General features: G+C 40.2%; 1 protein-coding gene across 1 annotated transcript in view; it reads left to right on the forward strand.

Annotated features, from left to right (window-relative positions):
* The first annotated feature begins 11,613 nt into the window (after positions 1 to 11,613).
* The window catches only part of Smco2 (single-pass membrane protein with coiled-coil domains 2), a 32,249-nt gene continuing 17,865 nt past the window's right edge, over positions 11,614 to 25,997 (forward strand). Inside the window, 2 exon segments of the mRNA XM_047551443.1 lie at positions 11,614 to 11,696; positions 23,379 to 23,518. Of these exon segments, the coding sequence (XP_047407399.1) occupies positions 23,388 to 23,518 (131 nt within the window). The 5' untranslated portion in view covers positions 11,614 to 11,696; positions 23,379 to 23,387.

Genomic DNA, 25,997 nt, shown 5'->3' on the forward strand with positions numbered 1-25,997 from the left:
GGCTGGGATGGAAGCAGGGTGGTTGGATTTGATTACTGAACACTGGATATATCACACTGAATCCCAGTAATTTGTACAATTGACATGTTAATAAAACTTCTCTTGCCCATTCTCCATTTTCAGCTATTTCAGACTTTTCTCACGCTCTTCAAACTCTTACCACTTGACCTTTCAAAAAATGACCTTGCATATCATTTCATCTTGTTCACCATAAATATAAAGCAGATATAAATTGCTGTGATCTGAACTACACTACTGAGAATGTTTAGTAAAACAGGGAACCACCGAAAAGTGATATGTGTGTAACTTAAGCATTTTAACTTCAAATAAAAAAGTGCATCCATTTGATAATCTGAGTTAGGGCCAAGCACTCTGAGAGTTTTCATAAATGCACATTCTGAAAAAAAATTACAATTTTTCCTTTGTGATGTCTGATTTAGATTTAAGTGAAGAAATCTAAGTGTAAAATCCTGTGCAATATTTGGTTTTGGGTTCTTTTACTCCAAAATTTCACAGTTGTTTTGACCACATCTACTTTGACCAGAAAAAAAAAAAAAGCAACTCACTTTTTAAAAGTTTCTCAAAGTTTGGCTTTCATGAAAACAGTTTCATTTTAAACTCTTAATCCTTCAATTTACATTATTAAATACCTTAGGTACAACTGGCATGTGTGAACAGATCACAGAGGAAAGAAGTCTTTAGGGGAGAGAATGAACTCACAGAGCTTCTGCCATGACTTGATTTCCTTCCACCAAACCGACCAGTTCACCTGCATATTCTACCATCCTCCCAGCTCCTCCTGTCGATGCAGGAGAGGGCTCCTCTTATCCAAAGACCCTTTACCTGGACTCTGCATCTGATCTCCCTATACCACCTCTGGTCGCTGGAAAATAACTCTACTTTGAGGGAATTTTTAAAATGATGTATTTTAAGCCAATGGAGCAAGCACACACCAAGAACACGAACTCAAGCTAACAATATGAGCTCCTGAAGAATATAGTTCCCCAAAGTCGTGGTTGTCCTGTGAAGAGATTAAAAAAGCCTTTTCTGTCCAGAAGAAGTAGTCAGGATCATCAAGTGAACTACAAAAAGGTGGAGAAATCTCCCACAAGATTCTTTTTTATGTGTGTGGGGGGTGGGTATCAGGGATTGATCAGGGGACATTTCACCAATGACCCACATCACCAGCCCTTTTTATGTTTTTTATTTTGAGACAAGGTCTTGCTAAGTTGCTTAAGGACTCGCTAAGTGTCTGAGGCTGATTTTGAACTTGGGATCCTCCTGCCTCAGCCTCCTGAGCCACTGGGATTACAGGCATGCGCCACCACACCCAGCTCAGAAGTTGTTTTCAATAAAGCGGGGAAATTTCCTACAGGATTTGGCTGCCATCTTGTTCCGTGAAGTTTAGCATACATTTTTCCAGTGTTATAAAAATACTAGGTTAAACAGAGGCTGATGATGCATGGCTGTCAAAGGAGACTAAAACAGCCTAATGCAATTAGGCAACTTAATCTACAACATGTGATCTCTCCAGGAGAGAGATCAGTGCCCCAACCAGTGAAATTCAAACTCCCTAAAAGCTACCAAATACAAATGTGGCCTCTTTGGAGAGTTTCAGTTCACCAGCCCTTCTCACTCCTTTGTCTTCAACATCCCCTTCTTTCTACCTCCTTCCCTTGGGCACTTAAACCTACTCTATTTAATTTAAAAACAATCATCTGCTGGGTGAAGTAGTGCATGCCCATAATTCCAGTTAATCTGGAGGTTAAGGGAGAATGATCACAAATTGGAGGCCAATTTAGGCAATTTAGTGAGACCCTGTCTGAAAATACATAAAGAGGACTAGGGATGTAGCTCAGTGGTAGAGCTCCCTGGGTTCAATACCCAGTACCAATGAAACAAAACACCAATCGTCTGTGGGCCCCATTATCTTCCTCTTTACTATTGGCTTTGCCCACACTCCCAGGCTTCCTGCTTTCACATCCTCTTTTCAGATTTACTTCCTGCCTCACACCTTTCAATGGAAATGTTTCTCATTAAGGTCACCAATGACTTCTAGCATTTATTTCTTTCCCAAACTTTTGTCATTTCAGACCACCTTCTTCCTTTTTGGAATCTTCTTCCCTCAGCTTCCGAGATAATCTCACTCCTGGTTTTTCTTTAATCCTCTGGCCATTCCAAATTTTGGAATTCCTCAGGCTTCATCCTAGGCTGCCTTCCTACTCCACTGTGACCTCATTCACTACTTCAGCTTCGCTACCACTAAGTTACTGATGATTTTCAAATCCAATTCCATCCAGATCTCTCTCCTTAGCTTCCAAACTATATATCCAACATTTTCTATGTTACAGAAACACCTCAATCTCACCTTTGTCCTTCCTTTCCAATCAGTTTCCCCTTATTTTCCTGAAAGGTACCAGGACTTGTCCAATTTTCTAAACCAGGAACCTGGAGGATATCACTAATTTGGCTTCTCTCTCCCTCCCCTCCCGCTCCCTTTCCCTCCATCTGATCAACCAAGTTGTTCAAGAAGCATGTATCTATTTATATCAGTTCTTTACAGGTTAGAGTTGCCAGTTCAGCAAAGAAAATAAGAGAACACCCAGTTCAAGTTGAATCCCAGATACACAATGAATACTTCTTCTCAGTATAAGTATATTCCATGCACTATTTGGAATATATTAAACTGAAATGTTGCTGTTATCTGAAATTTAGCTGTGCATTCTATATTTTAACTGTCAACACTATTATAGCTTTTGAATTTCAATTACTGATATCACTGCTTTGGTTTAATATCCTAAAATAAAAGTCGCAATTCCAAAAGTGATAACTTGGAACACAGGCTATCTTAACCCTATTTGTTAGAGTTGCTCCTCAGACCCACATGTTCCCAGATAAGACCACAGACTATTTTAAACGTTAACTCCACAGGGAATTAACCACAAGGTCACTTACTGTTCCAGAACAACTATCTCAGCTCAGGCTGCTGCAACAAAATACCACAGACTAGATGACTTAAACAACAGAAATCAGCCAGATACAGAGACCTGTAATCCCAGCTGCTTGGTAGGATTGAAAGTTCAAGGCTAGACCAACCACATGGTGAGACCCAGTTTCACAAAACAAATCCATTTTCTCACAGTTCTGGAGGCTGGGAGCCCAAGATCAAGGTGCCCACATGTCTGTTTCTGACTTCTAGATGGCTACCTCCCATCCGTGTCTTCCTGTGGAGAACACACTCTTTAGTGTCTCTCATTATAAGGGCATTATTTCCATCACAAGGGCCCCACCTTCATGACTTCATCTGAACCTAATTATCTCCCAAAGGCCCCACCTCTCCAAATTCAATCAAAGTGGGGAATTATGACTTCAACATATGAATTTGGCCAGCTTAGGGGCAGTAGGAAGATAATAATTCAATCCATAACAGAAATTTACCTCATTTTTAAATTGGACTAATTCCTGCCTAAATTTCACTTAATAGCTCTCACTCTGAAGCTTCCTCATGACTAACCAGTATCCTAACTGCCCCACTTGGAGACACTGCTGGGACTTGGTCAGGGTGATGTTCCTTCATCAGTGAGCTCAGTGAAACTGAAGGTGGGGTCTGTGACAGCATCATCATCTCCATTTCCTGATTAATAAAGTAGCTTCTCCTTTTTTCCCTCTCTCTAACACAGTGCTTCTCAAACAAAAGCTGCATCTGAATTGCCTGCAGGCTTGTTAAACCTCAGACTGCAGCGCCCACTCCCAGCGTTCCTGATTCAGTAAGTCTCAGATGGGGCCTGGGAATTTGTATTTCTAGCAATTTCTCAGTTGATGCTGATGTTGCTGGTCCAGGGACGAGACCCTGAGAACCACTGCCTTAGAGATCCTCTTCTAATTGCCTGGTGTAGGAACTGAGTATTCTCTCTTCTTAAGGTTCTCCAGGTGATTCCAGCAGGCAGAAAAGGATGGAAAGCACGGTTCCGATGCAGTTTCCACTCTCAAGTGAGTGAGTTTTTGGAAAGCGCAAATCTGATAAAGAAACTCATCATCTGAAAACATTTAGTATCTCAGGATTAGAAACAGCTCCTTATGCAGTCCTACCGGGTCTGGATCATGCACCTCTGAGTCACTTTTCAATCTCACCTCTAGTGCCATCTCAGGCTCCTTCACCACTCCGTGCTCTACAGTGTAGGCTCATGGACCAACAGCTGTTCCTGAAGAGGATCTTGCTATTTTTTCTATCCAGATTTTTACACATTTGGCATCTTTGCTGGGAAAGTTCTCACCAACATACTTCTTCACCTGGCTATCCCTTACCTTCCCTTAATAATCTTACTTCTAAAATGTGTGACCCAAGGACGGACAAGTAGCATCAGCCTTCCCTGGCAGCCCATTAGTACTGCAGAATCACCGCAGACCTAGAGAATCAGAATCTACTTTTTAGCAAGATCACAGGACAATTCATATTTACACTAACATTTGAGAAGCACTGTTTTCAAAGTCCTGCAGATACACTTTCTCTGGATTGATGCTTCCAAGCCCCAAAGACTCAGCCAGGTGCCTTGAAAGATAGAGGGAGCCCACACCTGTATAAACACAGGCTTCCCCAAACTGCCCCCAGCCTCCTGAAAGTGGTAAAGAATTTTCCGTCTCTCATCTTATCTGTGAAGGCCAGGGGGGCTGACCCAAGAGCAAACCTTGCTAACGACAACCCTCCTCTCGGAGGTCAGGGCGACTTAGAACTTAAGATAACATGTTTTACAATTGTATATGTTAACTAATTAGGAAGAACACTGTATAACTGCTTGCCTTTCATTATATAAACCCTGCTAACGAGGGCTCAGGGCCTCTTAGCGTCACCGGTTTTCGAGGACGCAGAGGACCAGGTTCGAGCTTGCTAATAAATGACTCTTTGTTGCTTGCATTGATCGTGGTCTCTGGTGGTCTTTGCGGGGTCTCGAGCCTTTGGGCACAACAGCCTCTCCTATGTGCCGTCATGGTGTTTTCCCCAACATTTACTACACTGCATCTGACCAACTCCTTTCGTACAGCAGAGCAGCAATTGTATGTTTATTTCCTTGCATTCTCCACTCTAGCACAGTACTTGGCACCTGGCAGAAGCTCAATAAACATTTGTCGATTAAATGAATGGAAACAAATAAGAGAAAAAAATCAGCTTTCAGGTTAGAGAAAACTGGACATAAATTTCTAAATGACTACTTTATTAGCTGTACGATTTTGTAATTCACCCACCTCTCAGAACCTGTTACACACTGAATTGAGAGTAGCATCAACTATCTTACAGCATGTTGTCAGGACTGGTGATATAATAAATATAAACCCAGAACACAAGGCCTGATGGGACAGAGTTGCACAGTAACTATGAGAGTCCCCTTAGTTCTCCCAAGCAAAAAGAATTTACTGGGTTCAGTAGAATACTACTTGGTTTTTTGTTTGTTTGTTTGTTTGCTGCTAGGGATTGAACCCATGGGCACTTAACCACTGAACCCTGTCCCCAGACCCTCAGGGTCTCACTGAGTTGCTTAGGGCCTCACTAAGTTGCCGAGGCTGGCTTTGAACTGCGATCCTCCTGCCTCAGCCTCCAGAGCCTCTGGGATTATAGGTGTGCACCACTGCACCTGGCACTTGTTAATATATAAAGGGTGACCAGACTTAAATTTTGGGGTGGGGGTACTGGGGATTGAACTCAGGGGCACTCAACCACTGAGCCACATCCTCAACCCTATTTCATATTTTATTTAGAGACAGGATCTCATTGAGTTGCTTAGCACCTCACTTTTGCTGAGGCTGGATTTGAACTCATATTCCTCCTGCCTCAGCCTCTGGAGTCACTGGGATTACAGTGACTGTAATGCCTGGCCAGGCCCAAATTTAATGCCATATTTCTTCCTGTTTCCCTTCTATTTCATAAAAGGAAAAACAAAATTTAAAAAGTGAGAATTAGCCTGGAACCAATGCTTTCCTCTACTTTGTGTCAAAATAATAAGATTCAAACCTGAGCCATCAGAAATGCTCCTTTAAGGATCCATGCTTGCAAGGTGACCCAGTCAGGTTCTGAACCCCTGGGACTGAACATTTTAAATTATCACCTAGATAGAGGTGAGATTTGAGAAAGGTCTATTTTTTTTTTTTGATCATTCACCTTGAGTTCACTCTAACATCCTCCACCTTCATTCTCCAACCACATGATTCTAAATCCTTTAACCTCCAGCTTCCACACTTCATCTAATAGCTGACCAAATATTGAAAAAGTGAAATGATCAACACCAGAATCAAAGGAGTGAAAGGACAGAGGGGCTTTGAAAGTGGAGAAAGAGAAAGATGGGGCGGGAAACCCTGTGCACCACACACTTGGCCGCATACTTGACCCAAAAAGTTGAGAACTAAGGCTTTCCCAGGTCTCAGCCACCCAAAGGGCTTTGTACAGGTCAGAAAATTGTGTTGCTTGACCTGAAGTTACGTTCTCAAGTGTTGTACTAACCTAAGGCTTTTGTTATAATTCATATCCCTTACACTTCCTTGTTCAGAAGCAGAAGATCATGTTAGATAAACCACAGAGGTCACAAAATGTTTCTTTGAACTGTCAAAATCAAACCAAATACTTTGCTTTAGTCTTTGCATAAACATTTGAATAAACAAATGTTTTCAAACATTTTACATCTTTTTTTTTCTTTTTTTCTTTTTTTCTTTTACATCTTTATCTAAAAGATAAAGTAGTTCATTACCCACTGCATACTTTTAATTAAGGAATAGAAAAAGTTGACAAACTTTCTCAATTTTTTTTTTTTTTTTTTTTTTTTTTTTTGGATCAGGGACTGAACTCAGGGGATCTTAACCACTAAGCCACATCCCCATCCCTTTTTTATATTTTATTTAGAGACAAGGTCTTGTGTTGCTTAGGGCCTCACTCAGTTGCTGAGGTTGGCTTTGAACTCACAATCCTCCTCCCTCAGCCTCCTGAACTGCTGGGATACAGACATGCACCACTGCACCCAGCAAGCATTCTCAATTATAAAGAACTTCTCTTCAAACAGGAATTTATTAAAATCAGTTGTGAATAATACATCAAACTGCTTATGGAGGGTTAAACAGACTGATAGAAAGGAGTAATGAGGCTCCTCTCCCTGTGTTTCCTTCTTGGGAATTTTCTTCTGCAGAGAGAAAATTTAGCTTAAAATCCATTGTGCCTTGGATTGAGTTAAATGTAACCCTTGAGGATTTATACTGAATTAGTTCGTCTATGATCCCTTGAAGTGCAGAAAATGTTAAAATATCTACAACATAAATACCAGCAACACTAATGTTTCACTTCCCTCTTTGTACATTACAATTTTGTTTCTTTGGGTGGGTTTTTCTATTTGTCCTACAGTAGAATTACAGACTCTTACAAAGCTAATCTTTCCCCCTCAGAGAACCTAGAGAAGAGGATGAACCTATTTCTTGGGCTTCAATGCCTGGCTAGCTGTTTCTAAACTCTCTAGCCAAGAAAATCATACGGTTTTTTCTAAGAACAGCGGTTAGTTCCCTGTCTCTGAGGCCATTTCTTCTCTTTTTCACTTCTCTTTCCCTTCATCTGCCAATTTTAACTTATGACCCACCCCTACTCCAACCATAATAGCCTCCTCTTAAGCCAATCTTATCAAATGGTATGAGGAATTAATTCTGTGGACCACATGCAGGAACACAGGGTTCATCCAGGGCTCACCTCTGTTCCTCTCAGTAGCGAGGTCGATGGAGGTCACTTCCCTGGCAGCCTCAGGCCTGCCATTTCTGTCCTGAGGTTCATACCTGGTCAACATATTCCACTCAAGGCTGCTGAGTCTCTACTCCCAGTTCAGGCTTCCTTATTCCTCCATTGTGTATGAGGCAAGCACCTTTTTTCTTCAGCATCCTCCCTCCAGACCACCCCAGGAGACTGAACTGGGCTGTCTGACAAGCACCACTTGACTTGACCTCCTTCTGACGCCTAGTTTTCACTGAGCCACTTATGAACTTTCTTTTTCTTTTGGTACTAGAGATTGAACTCAGGGGCACTGGACCACTGAGCCACATCCCCAGCCCTATTTTGTAATTTATTTAGAGACAGGGTCTCACTGAGTTGCTTAACACCTCACTTTTGCTGAGGCTGGCTTTGAACTCGAAATCCTCCTGCCTCAGTCTCCGGAGCCACTGGGATTACAGGTGTGCAACACCGCACCAGGCTCACTTATGAACTTTCCCTAACAAACTTTATCAACTAGCTGAGACTTCTTCTTACCTAGTATATTAGGGTTCTCTGGAACAGCAGAACAAATAGAATATATATGTGTGTGTGTGATAAATCTGAATCTAAATCTGATGGTTTCTACCATCAGAGGCTAAATAGTCCCACAATGTAGGGCTGGGGATGTGACTCAGTGGTAGAGCACTTGCCTGACATGTGTGAGGCCCTGGGTTTGTTTCCCTGCACTGCTAAAAATAAACAAATTTAAAAAAAAAATAACTCTACCATGCAGGCTGGAGAGCCAAAGAAACCAGTAGCTGCTCAGTCTGAGAAGCTGGAAACCTGAGAACAGAGGACCAATGATGTCAGGTCTAAGCTGAAGACCTGGAAGCTCCCTGGAAGGTAGCTGGTGAGAGTTCACATTCAAAGGCTGAAGAAGCTGGAGTCTGACGTCCCCTGGCAATGGCAGCAGCAACAGCTGTGTTTGCTTGCTCGCACTGGAGGGCTGCCTCCTTTTTCTGCTCTTCTTTTGTTCCATCTGGGCCCCCGTCTATTCGATGATCACCTTCAGAGCAGGTTTCCACCATCAGTCTGCCATCTTCTGTCTCTGGAAACATTCTCAAAGACACACCCAGAAACGTTCTTTACTAATTTCCTAGGCGTCTCTCAACCCAAACAAGTTGACAATCAAGATTAACTGTCACATCTAGTTTGTTAGCATCCAAAGCTTTTAAGTCTAGAAAGTTACTTCAATGCAAATAGTATGATGAATATGCATGTAAATTAACATTAATCTGAACTCCCAGAGACTCTTGGGAATGCATACTTCAAAAGTGGTAAATTAGCTTGAGCAAGTGTTCTCAGACAACAGCTCTGCAAATCTTTATCTAAATTAGGAAAGAAGAAATTTCTTAATTATCTGGTGGGAGTGTTAGAAATAAAGTTCACTGGTGAAAGATTGTTCCTATAGTTATTTAGAAACTTAATTTCAGGAAAAGTAACATATCATATAAATAAAATTATAAAAATTATGGATGAGTACTAAGGTAAAATGAGCTAAATCTTTTTAGGTGGTGGTTTCTTGGTCCTTTTGTTTTATTGGTTCTATATAGTGAATACTGCAAAGGTGATTCTGTAAATGAGGTTGTCCTCACAGGGAGAGAATAATTCCTTGGGGCTAGGGCTGTAGCTCAGTGGCAGAGCGCTTGCCTGGCATGTGTGCCGCACTGGGTTTGATCCTTAGCACCACATAAAAATAAACAAATAAAATAAAGAAATGCTGTCCATCTACAACTGCAAATAATACTAATAATTCCTTGGGAAAAGTGCAAGAGATATTTTAAAATCTTTATGAGACATTGATTTATTCCAAGGTATTCTATATTTTGATAAACTGTATATAGATTTCCAAGTCGAAGCTGTATTCACCTTTTCTCGTGTAAATAACAGAAAGATACAAATATATTTGTAATTTATTTTATTATCTCTAAAGATCATTACTTACCACTTGCCATATGTTCTCCCCCAAAATTTCAAATTACAGTCAATTCTCATTACTCATGGTACTTGTGTTCTATTGAGTCATTGTGAACTCTGAATTAGCAAATATTGAACTGCCTCTCCTAGGGGAAATACAGGGCTAGGTCCCATGAGCCTCTGCTCATATTTTTATCAATTGATCAATATATAACCTTGTTTTATGGGTATTCCTGCTTAAATATGTCATATTTAAGATATGCTGTTGATTTGTTGATGTGAATTTATGACCAACAGCACTGTAACATATGCCTGAATGAAATTTATCTCACACATGTATTTTCTCTATAAGGCACATCACAGCCTGCTTCTGCTTAGGGACACTAGCCAGCACTTCAGAGCTATGCTTGAAGGTCATTTTGATCAGAGAACTCACCAACAAAAGCACAAAACTGCAAAAAACAAAAACACACAGTAAGTATTATGGAAAGGACATTTTGCAGCAGAAAAACTGAGAGAAGGCAGAGTGTCACCTTGTTCAACCTCAGCTAAGAATATGCGGGTCAGGTGATTCAGTAAATTACCATGAATTCTGCACATATCTATGGATTTCCTCAAAAGCACCAAGATCCTTTATTTTGGGGGTTACAAAAAATTTTATAGAGTAGGTAAATTAATAAATACAAGATTTATAACTAATGAGGATTGATGAGGAATAATGAGAACTGTATATATTCTTTGTTTCCAGACACCCTCTCCCAAGTCCCCTCATTCTTGGTCTCCTCTACTAGAATTCTTCTGAACTTGTCTTTCTGAGGTAGTGTTTATAACAGGAACCTTTCCTTCCTTACTATTACAGTCACCTAATATGTGTCCTTCTCTGCAGGGAATATTTGTGAGCTAGTGGGAATTCAATACAATAAATTAATCACATTTAGGTCATAGCTGATTAGGTTATAGCTGATCTGCTACATTTTTTAAAAATTCAGTGCTGGGGATTGAAAACAGGGCTTTGCACATACAATATAAGTGCTCTCCCATTGAGCTACACCCTCAGCCCCGATCATAGCTGATCCGATATCTAAGGATATTTATAATTTTGTAAGGATCTACTGACTTTAACAGAAGAATTGCAGAGTGGTAGGGAGGGTACTAGAGGAAATGAGGGAAAGAAAGCACATTTCTGACATCACATCATATAAGGAGCCATCTAGTTTGGGAATTGAAGTTTTCTTCCTGGGCCCACAATTGTAAAATTGGTTCCGTTGAGGTCTATGGTTCTGGAGTTCTGTTTGATGCTGACAATCTCTGAGTTAGTGCCCACATCTCACCCCAACCTGGGTCTCTCCCTGAGCATTTCAAGCTGTCATCTCAGTGTCCAAGGAGAGGTTTGCCTGTAGATTTCGACTAGATAAAATCCATCATATGATATGAAATCCCTGGCCTCAGGAGTGTGTGCTCCAGGAACTGGCTGATGGGAAGGTATGATCCATGACAGTCTTCCGAGTGTGGTCAAGATTCTTCTGCATTTAAAGTTAAAAAAAAAAAAAAAAAGGTGGGGGCTGGGGTTGTGACTCAGAGGTAGAGCACTTGCCTGTCATGTGTGAGGCACTGGGTTCCATCTTTGGCACTGCATAAAAAAGTAAACAAAATAAAGTTAAAAAAAAAAAAAGATTATTCATCATAGTTGGGTATTCTGTCTGCTGTTCAAAGGCTTATCATTGCAAAAAGACAATTTTAACCAGAGCCTGCCAAGATAAAAGCTATGACCCTGTCCTGTGCTGGGGAATATGAGTGTTACTTCAAGGGTGGTGTACACAGCTCTGAAAATCTACACCTTGGATTAAAGCCCAGCTGGAGAATGGAACATTCCCTACTATATAATCTCTGGAAAACAGGCTCATATGCTCAGACATGAAAGAACAGAAAGGCTGACTCTGGTAATTCCCCTTGCTGCAGAACTTCAAAAATGCCTGCGGCCTCACCAAAATGGCCTGTCTGAATAAAAGTGAGTAGAAAGAGTGAGGAGAAATTGGACATTGGCTGATTCTGTGGCCTCTCCCCCTTCCCTCTTTCCCTACAGATGTTTTTGCTGGGCTTCCCTCAGCCTTCTTGGCTTACTCTTTGGCTCCCACCCCACGGAGCTGAATTCAGGCAAGTGTGGCAAATGTCACATGAATCAAGAAAAAGGGTTGGCTCTTCCTAATTAACTTTTATGTTAGCTTGTTTTAAAAACAACACTTGTTCTCCCTAATTACAAAAGTTGTCAATCATGGCAAGGATTCCTGATTATTCCTAGAGACACATTTCCTGGTCTAAAAATATGACAGATTTGTGGGGTTTTGAGTATTTAATTCCAAACAGTTTTTCAAAAGTTAATGCAATTTATAATTTTGCAAAGATTATCTTTTTGGATGACTTTACCATTAAAATTTGTGCACCACAGGATAGGTTCTTTTACTCAGTTCCTTTTAACCTACTATTGACAAGTCTACTTATGGGTTGTTTTATTCTAGCTGAGCCCAAACCCAGAGATAATCCAAAAGCAGTGGCAGGGGAGTTAAAGCAAGAGAATGCCCCAGTCTTCTGGAAATGGGACTGGTTAGGATTCCAAAGAAAGAATCATGAAATACCAGGATGATCAGTCCAGAGCATTTGTGAGGGGAATTTAGATAATGCTGTAGTGATCCTCACTACGGTCAAATGTGAGGGAGCTTCATGGCTGAGGTACCCCTTCAGGAGAGAACTCACTACCTGTACCCAGGAGTGTGGTTGGTTGACATGGCCCAATCCTTAGCCTCTTTGATTTCCACCTCATTTTTGCCTGAAGGTCACGTGATACCCAGGGCAGCATTGACCAGCAACTGAGCCAGGCAGGGGTACAAGGGTCTGGCCATTTCTGCCCAACACTCCTTTAACTGGCATTCTTTCCTCTGAAGCTTCCTATTAACTGACAAAGATTTTGTCAGTGTTCATCATGGTCCAGTAGCTCCTGACACCCACCCCAGCATCCTCAATTTTGAGTCTAACAGATGTTACTTCCCAATAAACCTCTTTGTATTCCTAACTCTGTCTCATGGTCTATCCCTAGAGAACCTGAGACAAATTTACAACATTTCTTCATCTATCTATCTATTATCTATCCATCTACCTAAGCTTATATTTTATTACACACCAGTCTTAATTCAAACATTTCTTCCATTAAAAATTGGTATTAAATTAATCAATCAAAAGGTGGAAGGACCTCATCCTCAGAGATAAGATTCAGGAGCAAAAAAGAGAACACATGAAAATTGTGCAGATTTAATGCACATGAAGGATCTTAGTCTCAGGAAAAAACAACAACAACAACACCAGTACTCAAAGCACAGAAGAAGATGAGCAAAGAGTGAGGGAAGAAACAGCATAGCATGTTCAAGAACAAAAATTATAATAGTACTAAGTTTTAAGGTATGGTCATTTAACCAGCAACATCCACTCAATTTTCACTATGGCCAACACTATGTTTCTCATATGGATCACAAGGTCATGAAAGACCTTTTCAAATGCCTTTTGAAATTAAGACCTGAACTGTCAGTTATGTTTCCCTAAAACAGTAGCAAAGTAACTATTATTCTAAATGAAATGAATGTCACAGGGCTTGCCTGGGAAAACCCACATCAGTGCCCAGGAATCACTGTTTCCTTTCCTAACAACGCAGAAATCATGTCTTCCTTTATAAAACCTTGCCTGAAATTGATGTATTTCTACAGCACCACTTGGGTCATGTCATGGCCTGTGGGGTAATATATCCCCATTGGTGCAAAATACAAAACCCTCAAATGATTGGTGGTTCTAGGAGACTAAATGATTAGTGGTTTCAAGTGGTGTGACGCGCTGATTGACGCGCTGATTGGATAGGTACTCAATAAAAGAAGAAGAAGCTTCCACAATAAATGAGTCAGCAGCGACTAGCTTGCCTGCTCTGACCTGGCTCCCAGTGTCTGTGTGGTTATTGACACTGCGCCCTTCACCCCCCATTACACAAGCCCCTGTGGTAAACAATAATGGCCTTCCACAGAAACCTTCCCTACTCCTTATCACTGGCAGGCTTGTCTTCCTGCTTTCCTTCCTTTCTTTCCTAATTTTGAAATCTGGACTGTTTGGAATATCATAAAAATTTCCACCACCCCAAAATAGCCACTTTTAATGATTGGGTGAACATCCTTCAAGTTATTTCTCTATGTAAAGAAAAAATATAGATATGGACATGAATACATACTTAAATAAATGTATCTTCCACTGTTACCTTCACTTCTAAGTGGTTACGGCATTAGTTAACTTGAAAATTAATGAAATACAATGAACTTTGTTAGAAAAAACTATCTCTTCAACAAATTTTATGTAAGTTTGAACTCCTTACTTTTAAGACAGTTCCCCTACTCTACAAAACTTTTTTCCATATTCTTCATCTATCTGAACAATTTTTAAAATTTTTTCTAGTTGTTGACATTTGTTTATTTATTTATTTATTCATTTATTTATTTATTTATTTATTTAGTGGTGCTGAGGATTGAACCTAGGGCCTTGTGCTTGCAAGGCAAGCACTCTACCAACGGAGCTATATCCCCAGCCCCTTTATTTATTTATATGCAGTGCTAAGAATTGAATCCAGTAACTCACACATGCTAGGCAAGTCTCAAACCTAACTCCTACTTGAACAATTTTTGATGCAGTTCTCAGTGACCATGTGAAGTTCTTAAAAAGTATTAGAAAAGTGACCTTACCTCTATGTAGGGATCCTTCAAGTAATCCTTCCTGTACTATCCTGTAGGACAGATATACACCACTCACTGAATTCAACCCATTGTTGTTATTTATGTCTTTCTACACAGACGATAAAGCCTGTCTCTGGAATGCTTTTAGCCCCTGCCTTACATAGCACAGTGTCCTAGATCCAATAAGAAACTGCTGAATATTTGATAATAGAGATGAGGATTCTTTTGCCACCACGTAAAGGAACTTCACACTGATGCTTTATTCCTTTTTATTCCTTTATTCAACTTTTTATTTCTGTGACCAAGGTACCTGACATGAACCACTTAGAGGAAGTAGAATTTATTATGGCTCATGGTTTCAGAGATTCATGATTGGCTGTCTCCATTGCTCTGGGCCCAAAGTGAGGCAGAACATCATGGCAGAAGGGCATGGTGGAGGAAAATTGCTTAGGTCATAGCTGTGGGAAGCAGAGAGAGAGAAAGAGAGAGAGGAGATAGGGACAAGTAGTCAGTGACCTACTTTTTCTGGCCACACTACACCTACCTACAGTTACCACACAGGAATCTATTCAAATTATTAATCCATCAATAGCTTTCATAACCTAGTCATTTCACCTCGGAGCCTTCCTGCATTGGCTCACATGTGAGCTTTTCGGCACCTCATCTCCAACCATAACAATATCTGCGACAGTGTTTGTGCTAAGTTGCCCTCATCTTTCTCCTACTAGGTGCTAACAGTTTCTTTAGTTCCAATTCTGACATCACTCTTGGTTAGAGTCTACTGTCTAAGGGGAAGCTTCAACTTCCAAGATCTTTCTTTAATATCATAGAACACCATAGTTTCCCTCCCTCCCAGACTCCCTTTCTCTCTTTGTTTGAACTCAAATTCCTTAAAACAAGTGACTTCATCATTTTACTAAAGAGCTAGAAGCCAGGGGCTCCCAGATGCAAAATGATTAATGCTGTCCTCTCCTGGTGGTCAAGATCCTCACAACCTGAGGGTCTGTGTCTTCTGTTCCTCCAGATTCTTACCTCTCGTCTCCTCAGTGCCTTCTGTGATCCAGGTGCTTTATGCACAATTAATCCACTTCATGCTCACAATAAGCCTGCAAGATAGATATTGTTCTCCCATTTTGTGTATGAGAAAAGTGATTCTCAGAGACATTAAATAATGTGCGGGTATTTCTCTGTCCTGGCACAGTTTCACAAGAGGCACATTCAAACCCGATTAGCCTACCTAACTACTGGCTTCATGACAATATTTGAGAGTAAATTAAAATACCACATATTCCTCCAAATTCACTCAAATGTTCAGATTCCTGAGAGGCTAATAATGTATTCACTCCTTCCTAAACTTAATTCCTGAAATCCCTGGGTCCTCGGGGAAGCCTTTGGCTACCATACTCAAAAGTTAAGGTTTTCACAGGGCTCCTGTGTCTTTCTTGCTAGTCAGTGTAACATCTCAGGATGTGCTGGGCTGGGGGTGGCATGGCGCAGGGTGGGTAGAACCACCCCAGGACCTCCTGCTAGGATGGGACAGATGTTATGGGGTTAGACCTTCCTGCAGGCCTGGGAGGAAGCTTGTTTCTGTTGCATTGAGAGATGACAAGACTGGGTAAAATGAGGAAATTCAAGAAAGTGGTTAAGGTTGCAAAATCCAAGATACAATAGTAGGGATGCTCCATGACTATTAATGAGTGCTTCCTGTGTTCCTGGAACTTCACTTACATTATCTATGATCTTACCAAGGGGTTTCTCAAAATGTTCACTTTGAAACACAGTGCTTTGAGCACGTAAAAGGCTCTGGGATCAAATACATGTGAGAAACAAAACATACTATTTCTACCTAGTCAAAGAGATTATATTATTAAAAATCTCTAGAAATAAAAAAATAAGCAAAAAGAAAAAACAACTTGCAAACAAGAATATTGCTGTAGTTCAAATAGTTTCATCCTCACCAAAACTCTTCTTGAAGTTTAATTCCTTGGTGCAGCAGAGTAGGACCTTTTAGAGGTGAGTGAGTTGTCAGGAGGGACTATGCAGAACAGAGTGAATTGATTAGTTCTAGAGAGACCAGGGTGTTATAATGGAGGGTATCCCAAGTGCTTAGCCCCTCTGCTTCTCCACCATGAGCTAAGCAGCATATGGCCCTCACCAGAAGCTAAGCAGATGCCAGGACCATGCTGTTGGACCTACAGAACTATGAGTTAAATAAACCTCTTTTCCTTATAAACTACCTAGCCTCAGGTGTGCTGTTATAGCAACACAAAATTAACTAAGGCACATATGATAAGAAATTAAAATATGAATATATAATAAGTAACAGAGATGGCAAACTTTGAAACTTTTAAGAAATTTTGTTAAATGGAAGGAAAAAGATAAGACAGTTGTATAATTACACAGAATGAAAGGTTTTTGTTTGTTTGTTTGTTTTGTCAGTACTGGGGATTGAACCCAGGGTCACTTTACCACTGAGCTGTATCCCCAGTCTTTTTATTTTTTATTTGGAGATAGGGACTCAAGCTGGCCTTGAACTTGCAAATCCTCCTTTCTCAATCTTTTAAGTGGCTGGGATTAAAAGTGTGCTACTGCAACTGGCTTGGTTTTTTTTGGGTTTTTTTTTTTAAAGAAAGGAAACAGGAACAGGCCTGCATATATAGGCAGCACTTGAAGGTATAAGCAATATATTGCTGGGCTGGGACTGTAGCTCAGTGGTAGAGTGCTCACTTAGCATATGAAAAATCCTGGATTCCATCCCTAGCCCTAGAAAAAGAGAAAGAAAGTATATCTATGTCTGTTTCCCCAAATATATTGTAAATTTCCAGTGGAGTGCCAGAACAAGTCTGGCATTTTGAAATTGCAAAATGAAGGGAACACAATCCCTAAGAATAAACAAGGGTCCGGGTGAAGGGAGCCTTATGAGAATCGGTGGACCAGTACTTTCCCTGAGAGAGAAGGGGATGGGAAAACACAAGGATGTTATGAATGGAGAAGAGGCTTCAAAGGAATTGTTTGGCAGTGGAAAGAAGAGTCACATCAGCTGGCCTTGATCAGGCAATAATGTGGAGGCAAGGTCACTACTTGCAAAAGGAGCTGGCAGCATCCAGGAACCAGGCAGAGTGGGAAGGAAGCAGCAAGACAGAAACCAGCTGCTGGGCCGGTGTGTTTTGGAGTCAACAGAGATGCAGCAAAGTTTTGCTGAGTAGCAGTGGGAACCCAGTGTAACAGTGGTTATGTACAGTGGTGCCTAAGGGCATGGTCCTTAATGCCAGACTCATAGGGTTTAGATTTGAATCCCAAATCCCTTTCTTTTTGAAAAGTGGAAAGAATTAAATTAAGTAATGTATGTAAAACAGAAGAATGCCTGGCATATTAGTAAGCTTTCAATAAGAATTAGCCATTTGATGATGATCAGTCTGAAGAATTATGTGATTTCTCTTAAAGAAGCAGGAGACAATCAAAGATAGGAGCAGAGTTATGCCAGGAAGTGAGGATCCAAGGCTGAAGGCTGGCCCAGCAGGCTCTGCTGGAGGGCAGAGGGTGATGGAGTCTGGCATCCTAACTAGGTAGAGTTTAGTCAAGCCATAAGGAAAAAAGTGAGACATCTTAACTGAGCTTTCAGCTGAGAAAATGCTCAGAGTGATGATAAGACCTAAAATGTTACCATAGCATCATGAACATCCTGGCTACTGTATATGCATTCATTCCATTCCTTGAACATTTTTTTTTAGCACATACTATGTACAGGCCACTCTTCTGTTTCTACCTAATTGGTTCATTGAGAGGATTAGGCAATTATTATTATTATTAGAATTAGGCAATTATGTAAGGAAGGCATTTAGGGCAGAGTTGGGGAAAATTCGTCAACAAAAACCACAAACATCCCTGTCCTCATGGACCCTAAGTTTGAATGGGAGCACTAGTAATTGTCTAGCTCTGCCCTAAACTCCTTCCTTACATAATTACCTTAATCCTCTCAATGAACCATTAGGTAGATATCATCCAAACCTTTTTACAGACAAAGAAGTTAAATTTGGTCCCAAATCAAATTGCTAATCCATGGGAAAACTGTGTAATCCTAAAATTCATGCTTGTAAAAACCATTTTATATTTTATCTCCATGTTGCTGGATAATTTTCATAGGTGCAGAGAAAAATCGTTAAGAGTTTAAGTGCTAAGGATTTGTAGTTAATATTTTAGGCTCTTCTTTTGGGCCCTCATTTTCCCAAGAATTATGGGAAAATGAAAACCCAAGAGAAATGTGAACTTGGCACTGAAGTCCTGGAACAAGGTGAAAGAGTGAGAAGAGGAAGCATGGACTTCAAATGAAGGAGACGAAATGACAGAACCATAAGGTAGAAGCAGCTTTTTGCAAGATCAACTGCCTGCTCATTCCTGCCTATAGGGAAGGAGTGGGGGAAGTCATGTTCTCTCTATCATAGAAGATCTTTGAGCCTCTGTAGAAATCTGGATTCTCTGAAAGAGAAGGCCGAAGCAGATGATGAAGATAGATATAAGAGGAGCAGACATGGCAGAAGAAGCTGGGGTTGGAAGAGAACCCAGATCACCATGTCAGAGGCCAGTAGCTGGGTGAGCAGAGGACAGGATGGGAGAAGGACTTAGAGTTGACAAGCAAAGCAAGGAGGTCAGGAGGCAGGCTGGTGGTGCAAGTTAGAAGAAAGGCAGGGGAGAGCACAGCTGCTGGAATCTCCTGAGAGGGGGTTGAAGGGTTCGTGGGCCAAGTTCCAAGTGGAATGTCAGAGAGGGAAGGCCCAACTGCAAACTTACCTGCCTATGTGTGTACCACTCTTCAATGGCCTCCTCTCTGCCTTTGATGCTGGGGAAAGGAGGCTTTGCCATCACCAGAACTTTCCAGGGAAACTTGACTGCTGCTAGTCTACCTCATTGAATTCAGAGGCATTCCCAATTACCTAATTGGGAAGAAAGAAGATATCACCAGGTATACGTACTTTCCCCCAACTGTACCATCTCACTTTGACCTGGTCACGAGCCTGTGTTGACATCAAATCCCTGATGCTTTGATCTTGCCTAGCATGTGTGAGACCCTGGATTCAATCCCCAGTACCCAAACCAATCAACCAAACAAACAAAACCAAACATGCATGGTAAATTTCTGAGATCCCTAATTATCTAGCTAGCAGGGAAGGAAGAGGGTAATTTGAGTGATCAAGCCTAGAGAATATTCCCATAAATTATTATTATTAAAGATTTCATTAGCTGTCTTTTTATAGTTGATTTGTTCCTAAAATGTGTAACTGCTTCTCCAAATTTGTAATTTTATAAGTTTTTATGAATCTAGGCACAGTGGCACAAATCTGTAATTTTATCTACTTGAGAGACTAAGGCAGGAAGATCACAAGTTCAAGGTCAGCCAGGCAACTTAACAATCTGTCTCAAAATTAAAAGTAAAAAAGGTTGGGGAGGTAACTCAGGATAAAGTACCCCCCTAAGTTCAGTCCCTGTACAGGAAAAAAAAAATTGTTTATGTGGCATGAATGAAGGAGGAAAATTCACTCTTGTGTACCAAACGGTCCTATGGAATAATGAAGAAATGTGGGGAAGAGGATGGACCTTCCCGACTTTCCTGTGTGTATGGATCACCTGGGATCTTGATAAGATGCAGGTGTTGATTCAGTGACCCTGGCCACAGATTCTGCATGTTCAGCAAGCTCCCAGGCCATGCTGATGCTGATGGTCTGCAAACCACACTTCTTTTTAGTCAGGAACTTCATTATACATAACTAGTCAAAAGTTAACTTCAAAAGATGAGTTGTTTTAGTGGTAAGAAGGCTGTTAATCAGTCAATAAGAACAGATTATGCATCCGGGTTGTATAATACAGTAGGATGATTGGACAACTCATAATCAGAATTTGCAAATCCTGTTTCTACCATTTGGTAGCAATAAAACTTTCAGCAAATCATGGGCCCTCTCTGAGTCTCAGCTTCTTCATCTAAAATGATAGAGATAAAAATATCTGCCTTATTAATAGACCATGGAATAGTGTGATGATTAAATGAAACGATTTAGTGAAAGTGCCTTATTAACTGAAAGTGCTGCATATAGATAAGCAGTGATATTATTACTGTGCTAGTTGAAGTTAAAGAAACCTTTCTAATTTCCCCATTTCCAATTTCATTTTGATTGATAGGTAGATAATATTGGTGTTTGCTGTCTACCTGTTACTGTGTTAAACACAATAAGAGATATTTGGATTACTCCTTACAGTTCCAATAACATGAGCAGTACTAATGTTAGCCCCATCCTGCGGATGAGGAAGGTTAGGACCAGAGGAATAGGATTACGCTGGCTGCTAAGTGTTGATGAACTCAGCCTGATTCTCCAAAATCCAGCTTTTATTCACTGTTTTCAACTGATTAATTGCAGTAAACACCCAACAAAATAGAAGAAAGTGATAGTGTAGAACTGGAGTTGGCAAATTATTTATGTAAAATACAATCTAGTAAATATTTTGGCCTTTTTATGTCAAATGGCCTCTATTGCAACCATTCAACTCTGTCACTTCAGTGCAAATGCAGTCATAAACAACATGTACAGGAATGAGTATGATCCTGTTTCAACAAAATTATTTACAGAAACAGGTGGCAGGCTGGATTTGGCCTGCAGGCCATGTTTTGCTTTGCCTACTCCAGAAAATTCTGAGTTGTGTAATATAGTAGTTACTAGTACATATCGTTACAAAATCAATTCCTCCATTGCATTAACCACAATTCAAGTGCTCAGTAGAAATTTGTGGCTAGTGGCTATTAGATTGAACACCCTGGAGGATATTTCCATCATCACAGAAAGTACTATTGGAGAGTCCTGGTCTATAACATCTTGGGAGGTGGTGGTGGGGGAAATCCCTTACGAGTAGCCCTGAGGACATAGAAGTTGAATTCTGGCTTTATTAGGTAACCAGTCACCTGACTCCAAGTACATCATCTCTCAGAGCTTTAGCTGATGTGTACATAAAATGAGGATAATACCTTCCTGGTGGTGGTGGTGTAGGAAGAGAGTGAGAAAATATGTGGAAAGCACCATGATTTCTTAGGGGCTGCAAAGACATGAGTCCTCATTAGGATTCTATTGTTATTTGAAATGTGAGAAATGTGAGGTAGAATTTGTGGGGTGTCCAAATTGAAAGAACCAGGTTTTCTTTTAAATCACTTGTGGAGAAAACATTAAGATTTCAGAGAGTTCACAAAATAAGGAAATTTTATTATTTGCACAGTATTCTAATTTTTAAACAAGAAACACAAAACAGGATAGAGTTGAGAGTCCAATCATTTCAGAATGATAAATTGCCTAGCAAGGTTTAAGGAGGAAATAGAAAAAACTGTCATTGGAGGGGCTATGATGAAACAGGTCACTGAAATAGTGACCTGCCTGAAGGTTTATTCTTCGTCACAAAGTTAAAAAGGAAGTTAAAAAGAATAGAGCCACTGGATGCAGTGGCAAATGCTCATAATCCCAGTGGTTCGGAAAGCTGAGGCAGGAGGATTGCAAGTTCAAAGCCAACCTCAGCAATTTAGCAAGGCCCTAAGCAACTCAGTGAGACTCTGTTTCTAAATAAATATTAAAAAGGGTTTGGGATGTGGCTCAGTGGTTAAGTGTTCCTGGGTTCAATCCCTGGTACAAAAAAAAAAAAAAAAAGGATGGAGCCATCACATATCAAAGGTTCTTGCCCTTTGCTATGCTTCTCCTTCACAGGGGCCTCTTCATACACATGCATTGTGGATCAGTACACAGGTCAAGGACAAAGCTGAATTTTGTGACAGAAGGACTTAGTAGGCCCTTGGTTGCCTAAATAGTTCTAAAATGTCTGTGGTTTCATTGTAAGTCCCTCCTGTTCCTCCTCCCTGTTCTCAACCCCTACCATGAACCACTCTTCCAGGAAAACCCCTCTGTCACCCCTTTTCCTCTTCTCAGTCCACTGTCCCCTTTGTCACTCAGGGATTCTGTCTCTCAGGGTCAGGTCCAGGCCAATCTACTGCTCTCATTCATTTGAATACAAAAGAGAGGGTTTCTGCTTGTTGTTTCTGGGTACAATCCTTAGGATTTCTGCCAATAACTAATTCATGCTTTATATCCATTGGTCCCTATATCTTTCTACATACACTCTGCAGTCTGTCCCACACCTCTCTACCTTCTTTCCTGTTTCCTTGCCCCTTTACTTTCCATATTACTTACATATTCTGCTTTCCAGCTAACACTCGTCTACCACAGTGGTAGTACACTCTAGGAATATTTCTCTAAATCCTTAAGAACCTGTACTTTGTACACTGTGAGCCAGAGATTCCACTTCAAAGCAAGTATCCTAACTAATTCGAGATGCATAGAAAATTCTGAACAAAGACATTCATTATGATATTATTTATATGAGCCACAAGAAAAGATCTAGTTGTCAACATGGGAAAGGAGTAAAACAAATGTCAAATTTAGAAACAGATAAATATGCCAAAATATTAGCAAAAGTTAAATTGGGATATCTCTGGGGTTATCTTTGGTTATCCCTGGAGTAGCGGTGATTTTATTCTCTTCTTTCAGCTATTTTTTGCACTGTGCCTATTATTATATAATCAGAAAGAGGCTATAAAAATGTAGATTTCCATTCCCCCAGATGGCTATTGTATATTCCTCTATAGCATTCCCATTTGGGGATTCAAAACATATCTTCCAGTCTTGGACATGAGGTATGTCCTTTGGGAGACACACGCATAGGACCTTTTCACATTTATCTGGGCAGAGAAACCGAAGAGCCAGTTTCAGGTCTTTTACAATGATGGCTAGTTTGGAAAGGAAGGGTAAGAACCTTGGTTAATTCCCTGAGAAAGAATCAGCCGGGTGTCTGAGGAGATAATGTAGTTGCCATCTGGGCATGAAATTCCTTTTTTGTCACTGTCCCCGCAGTCTGAAGGAATGGCACTCACACCCCCAAGTCTAAATGATGGGACATCTCTGCAGACGAAGACAGTTGGGAAGGAACAACAGCTGACTGAAAAAAACAATGGCTTTCTCCAAAATCTCAGTGTTACTGAAGGTGCAGTGACGTAAGTTGGGGCTGAGCTTGCAGCAGCTGCTTCTGCACAAGTGTCTAGAGACTTCCTCAGGCCAGTGGGTTGCAAATGATGAGATTATGAGATTTTTCAAGTTCAGGGACTGTGTGGATATCCTTCCTACAATTCACCTAATTTTAGTCTCACGAATATTTACTGAAGGAGGCCTTATGAGACACTAAGGAGGCCTGTGATCATGAACTAGACACACACCACAGGGGAGAAACTGCCAAACCTCAGATCTCAATTTGGGAAAATTGATAGTTTCATGGTCTCATTAAAACCATTTAAAATACCTTCTGGGGTAGAGGGAGTACAAATATTTATATACATATACATACATTAGCATACAATAAAATTACATTTAGGCAAATGATTAACAACATTTTTTGAAGAGGAAACTCCTTTTCTTCTTTCTTTCTTTCTTGCCTTTTTTTTTTTTTTTTTTGATACTGGGAATTGAACCCAGGATCTCTCTACCACTGAACTACATCCCCAATCCTTTTTACTTTTTATTTTGAGGTAGGATCGCAGTACTGCCTAGAATTTGTGCTCCTCCTACTTTAGCCTCTTAAGTAGCTGGGATTACAAGTGTGCAAAGCACAATCAGCAGGAAAGCTTTTTGTCAAGTGACATATTTTCCAGAACTCTTCACATGTCAGAAAAGCTATTATGATATCAGAGATGTTTTAAAATGCATTTATAATTTATTGAAAAATAAATTATAATTAGGTACATTTGGAAACTTAGAGAAGTGTATTCATGTAAGCAATATTTATTCAGTCTGTCAAAATATACATAGATTCCAGAACCTCTTCCTACTCAGGGTAGGTGTAGAAGCTTCCCTGCAGGGTTGAAAACCCACAGACTGGGTACTACTACCAAAGACCTACATCAAAAATGTATTGTGATTCATTCAAAAGTGGGTGTGTCTACATATGTGCACTTCAGCAAAACAACAGTTGCAAATGGAATGGACAAATGATGTCAAAATAATTGTTCCAGAAAAGAAAATACAACAGAGTTGTATATATATAAGCAAAGATGTTCAACTTCATTCATTAAAAAAAGATTAAAATGAGGTTCCCACTTGAACGTACCAGACTGACAAAGATCAGGAACTTTAATAATACATGGTTCTAGAAAAAGAATGGGAAAATAGTCACTCTCATCATTTTTCTGGGAATGTAAATTAATTCCACCTTATAAAAACATAATTTGGTAAAATCTATCAAAATTTGGAAATTTCATAATATTGACCTAGCAAGTCAATTTTCAGGGATTTCCAATAGATGTATATATATAGAATGTACAGATATGTAAATACATTCACTGTAGCATTATAATATTAGCAATTGCTAGGAAACAATCTACACATCCGTTAAAAAAGAACTGATTAGATTTACCACATGGGAACTGGGGCTGTAGCTCAGTGGTGGCACACATGCCTAGCACGGGTGAGGCACTGGGTTCAATCCTCAGCACAACATAAAAATAAATAAAGGTATTATGTCCATCTACAACTAAATATACATACACACACGCGCACACACACTCACACACACACACACACACACACACAGAGAAAGAAATATGCATCATATAGTCCTACCAGATAGTCATTTCCTAACCAACAGTTTTGTATATGCTAATATAAAATGGATTCCAAAGGAGTTTGTTAAAAAGGACATTCACTCTATTGGTCTCCCTTCTATTAGTAGAGAAAGGAGATCGAGAGTGAGAGATGAAAGGAGGGCATGGAGAAGTGCAGGGGAACAAAAATCTACCAAATTATGCTAGGTCCATGGATGAATATACCATAATGAATCCAACTTATGTATATAATTATAATGCACTAATACTACTACTAATAATAATAGAAGGAAGATCAGTGGATTTAGAGCAAGCAGGTGGGGAGAGGGAAAGGGAAGATACTGGGGAATGAGGTTGACCAAATTATGTTAGGTGCATGTACAAATATGGCATAATGAATCCCACTATTATATATAATGATAATATACCAGTACAAAATTTTGGGGAAGGAGTACTGGGGATTGAACTCAGGGGAATTTGACCACTGAGCCACATCCCCAGCCCTGTTTTGTATTTGATTTAGAGATAGGGTCTCACTGAGTTGCTTAGCGCCTTGCCATTGCTGAGGCTGGCTTTGAACTCATGAGCCTCCTGCCTTAGCCTCCTGAGCTGCTGGGATTACAGGCATGCACCACCATGCCCAGTCCAATAAAAAATTTTAAAGACCAAAAATTAGAAAGTAAAAATAAAAAATAATAAAAAAGAAATTCAAGGTACAGAATACAGTGTATAAATATCCTCTCACAATTTAAAAGGCACACATACACACACACACACACATGCACACACACACTTAGATAAACAATTCTATCTACTTATTTATCATGGACACTCTGTGGAAGAATAAGGGAGAAACGTAAACATTGTCATGGGATTAGTG

This window comes from Sciurus carolinensis, chromosome 4, assembly GCF_902686445.1.
Source record: "Sciurus carolinensis chromosome 4, mSciCar1.2, whole genome shotgun sequence".
Taxonomy (NCBI): domain Eukaryota; kingdom Metazoa; phylum Chordata; class Mammalia; order Rodentia; family Sciuridae; genus Sciurus; species Sciurus carolinensis.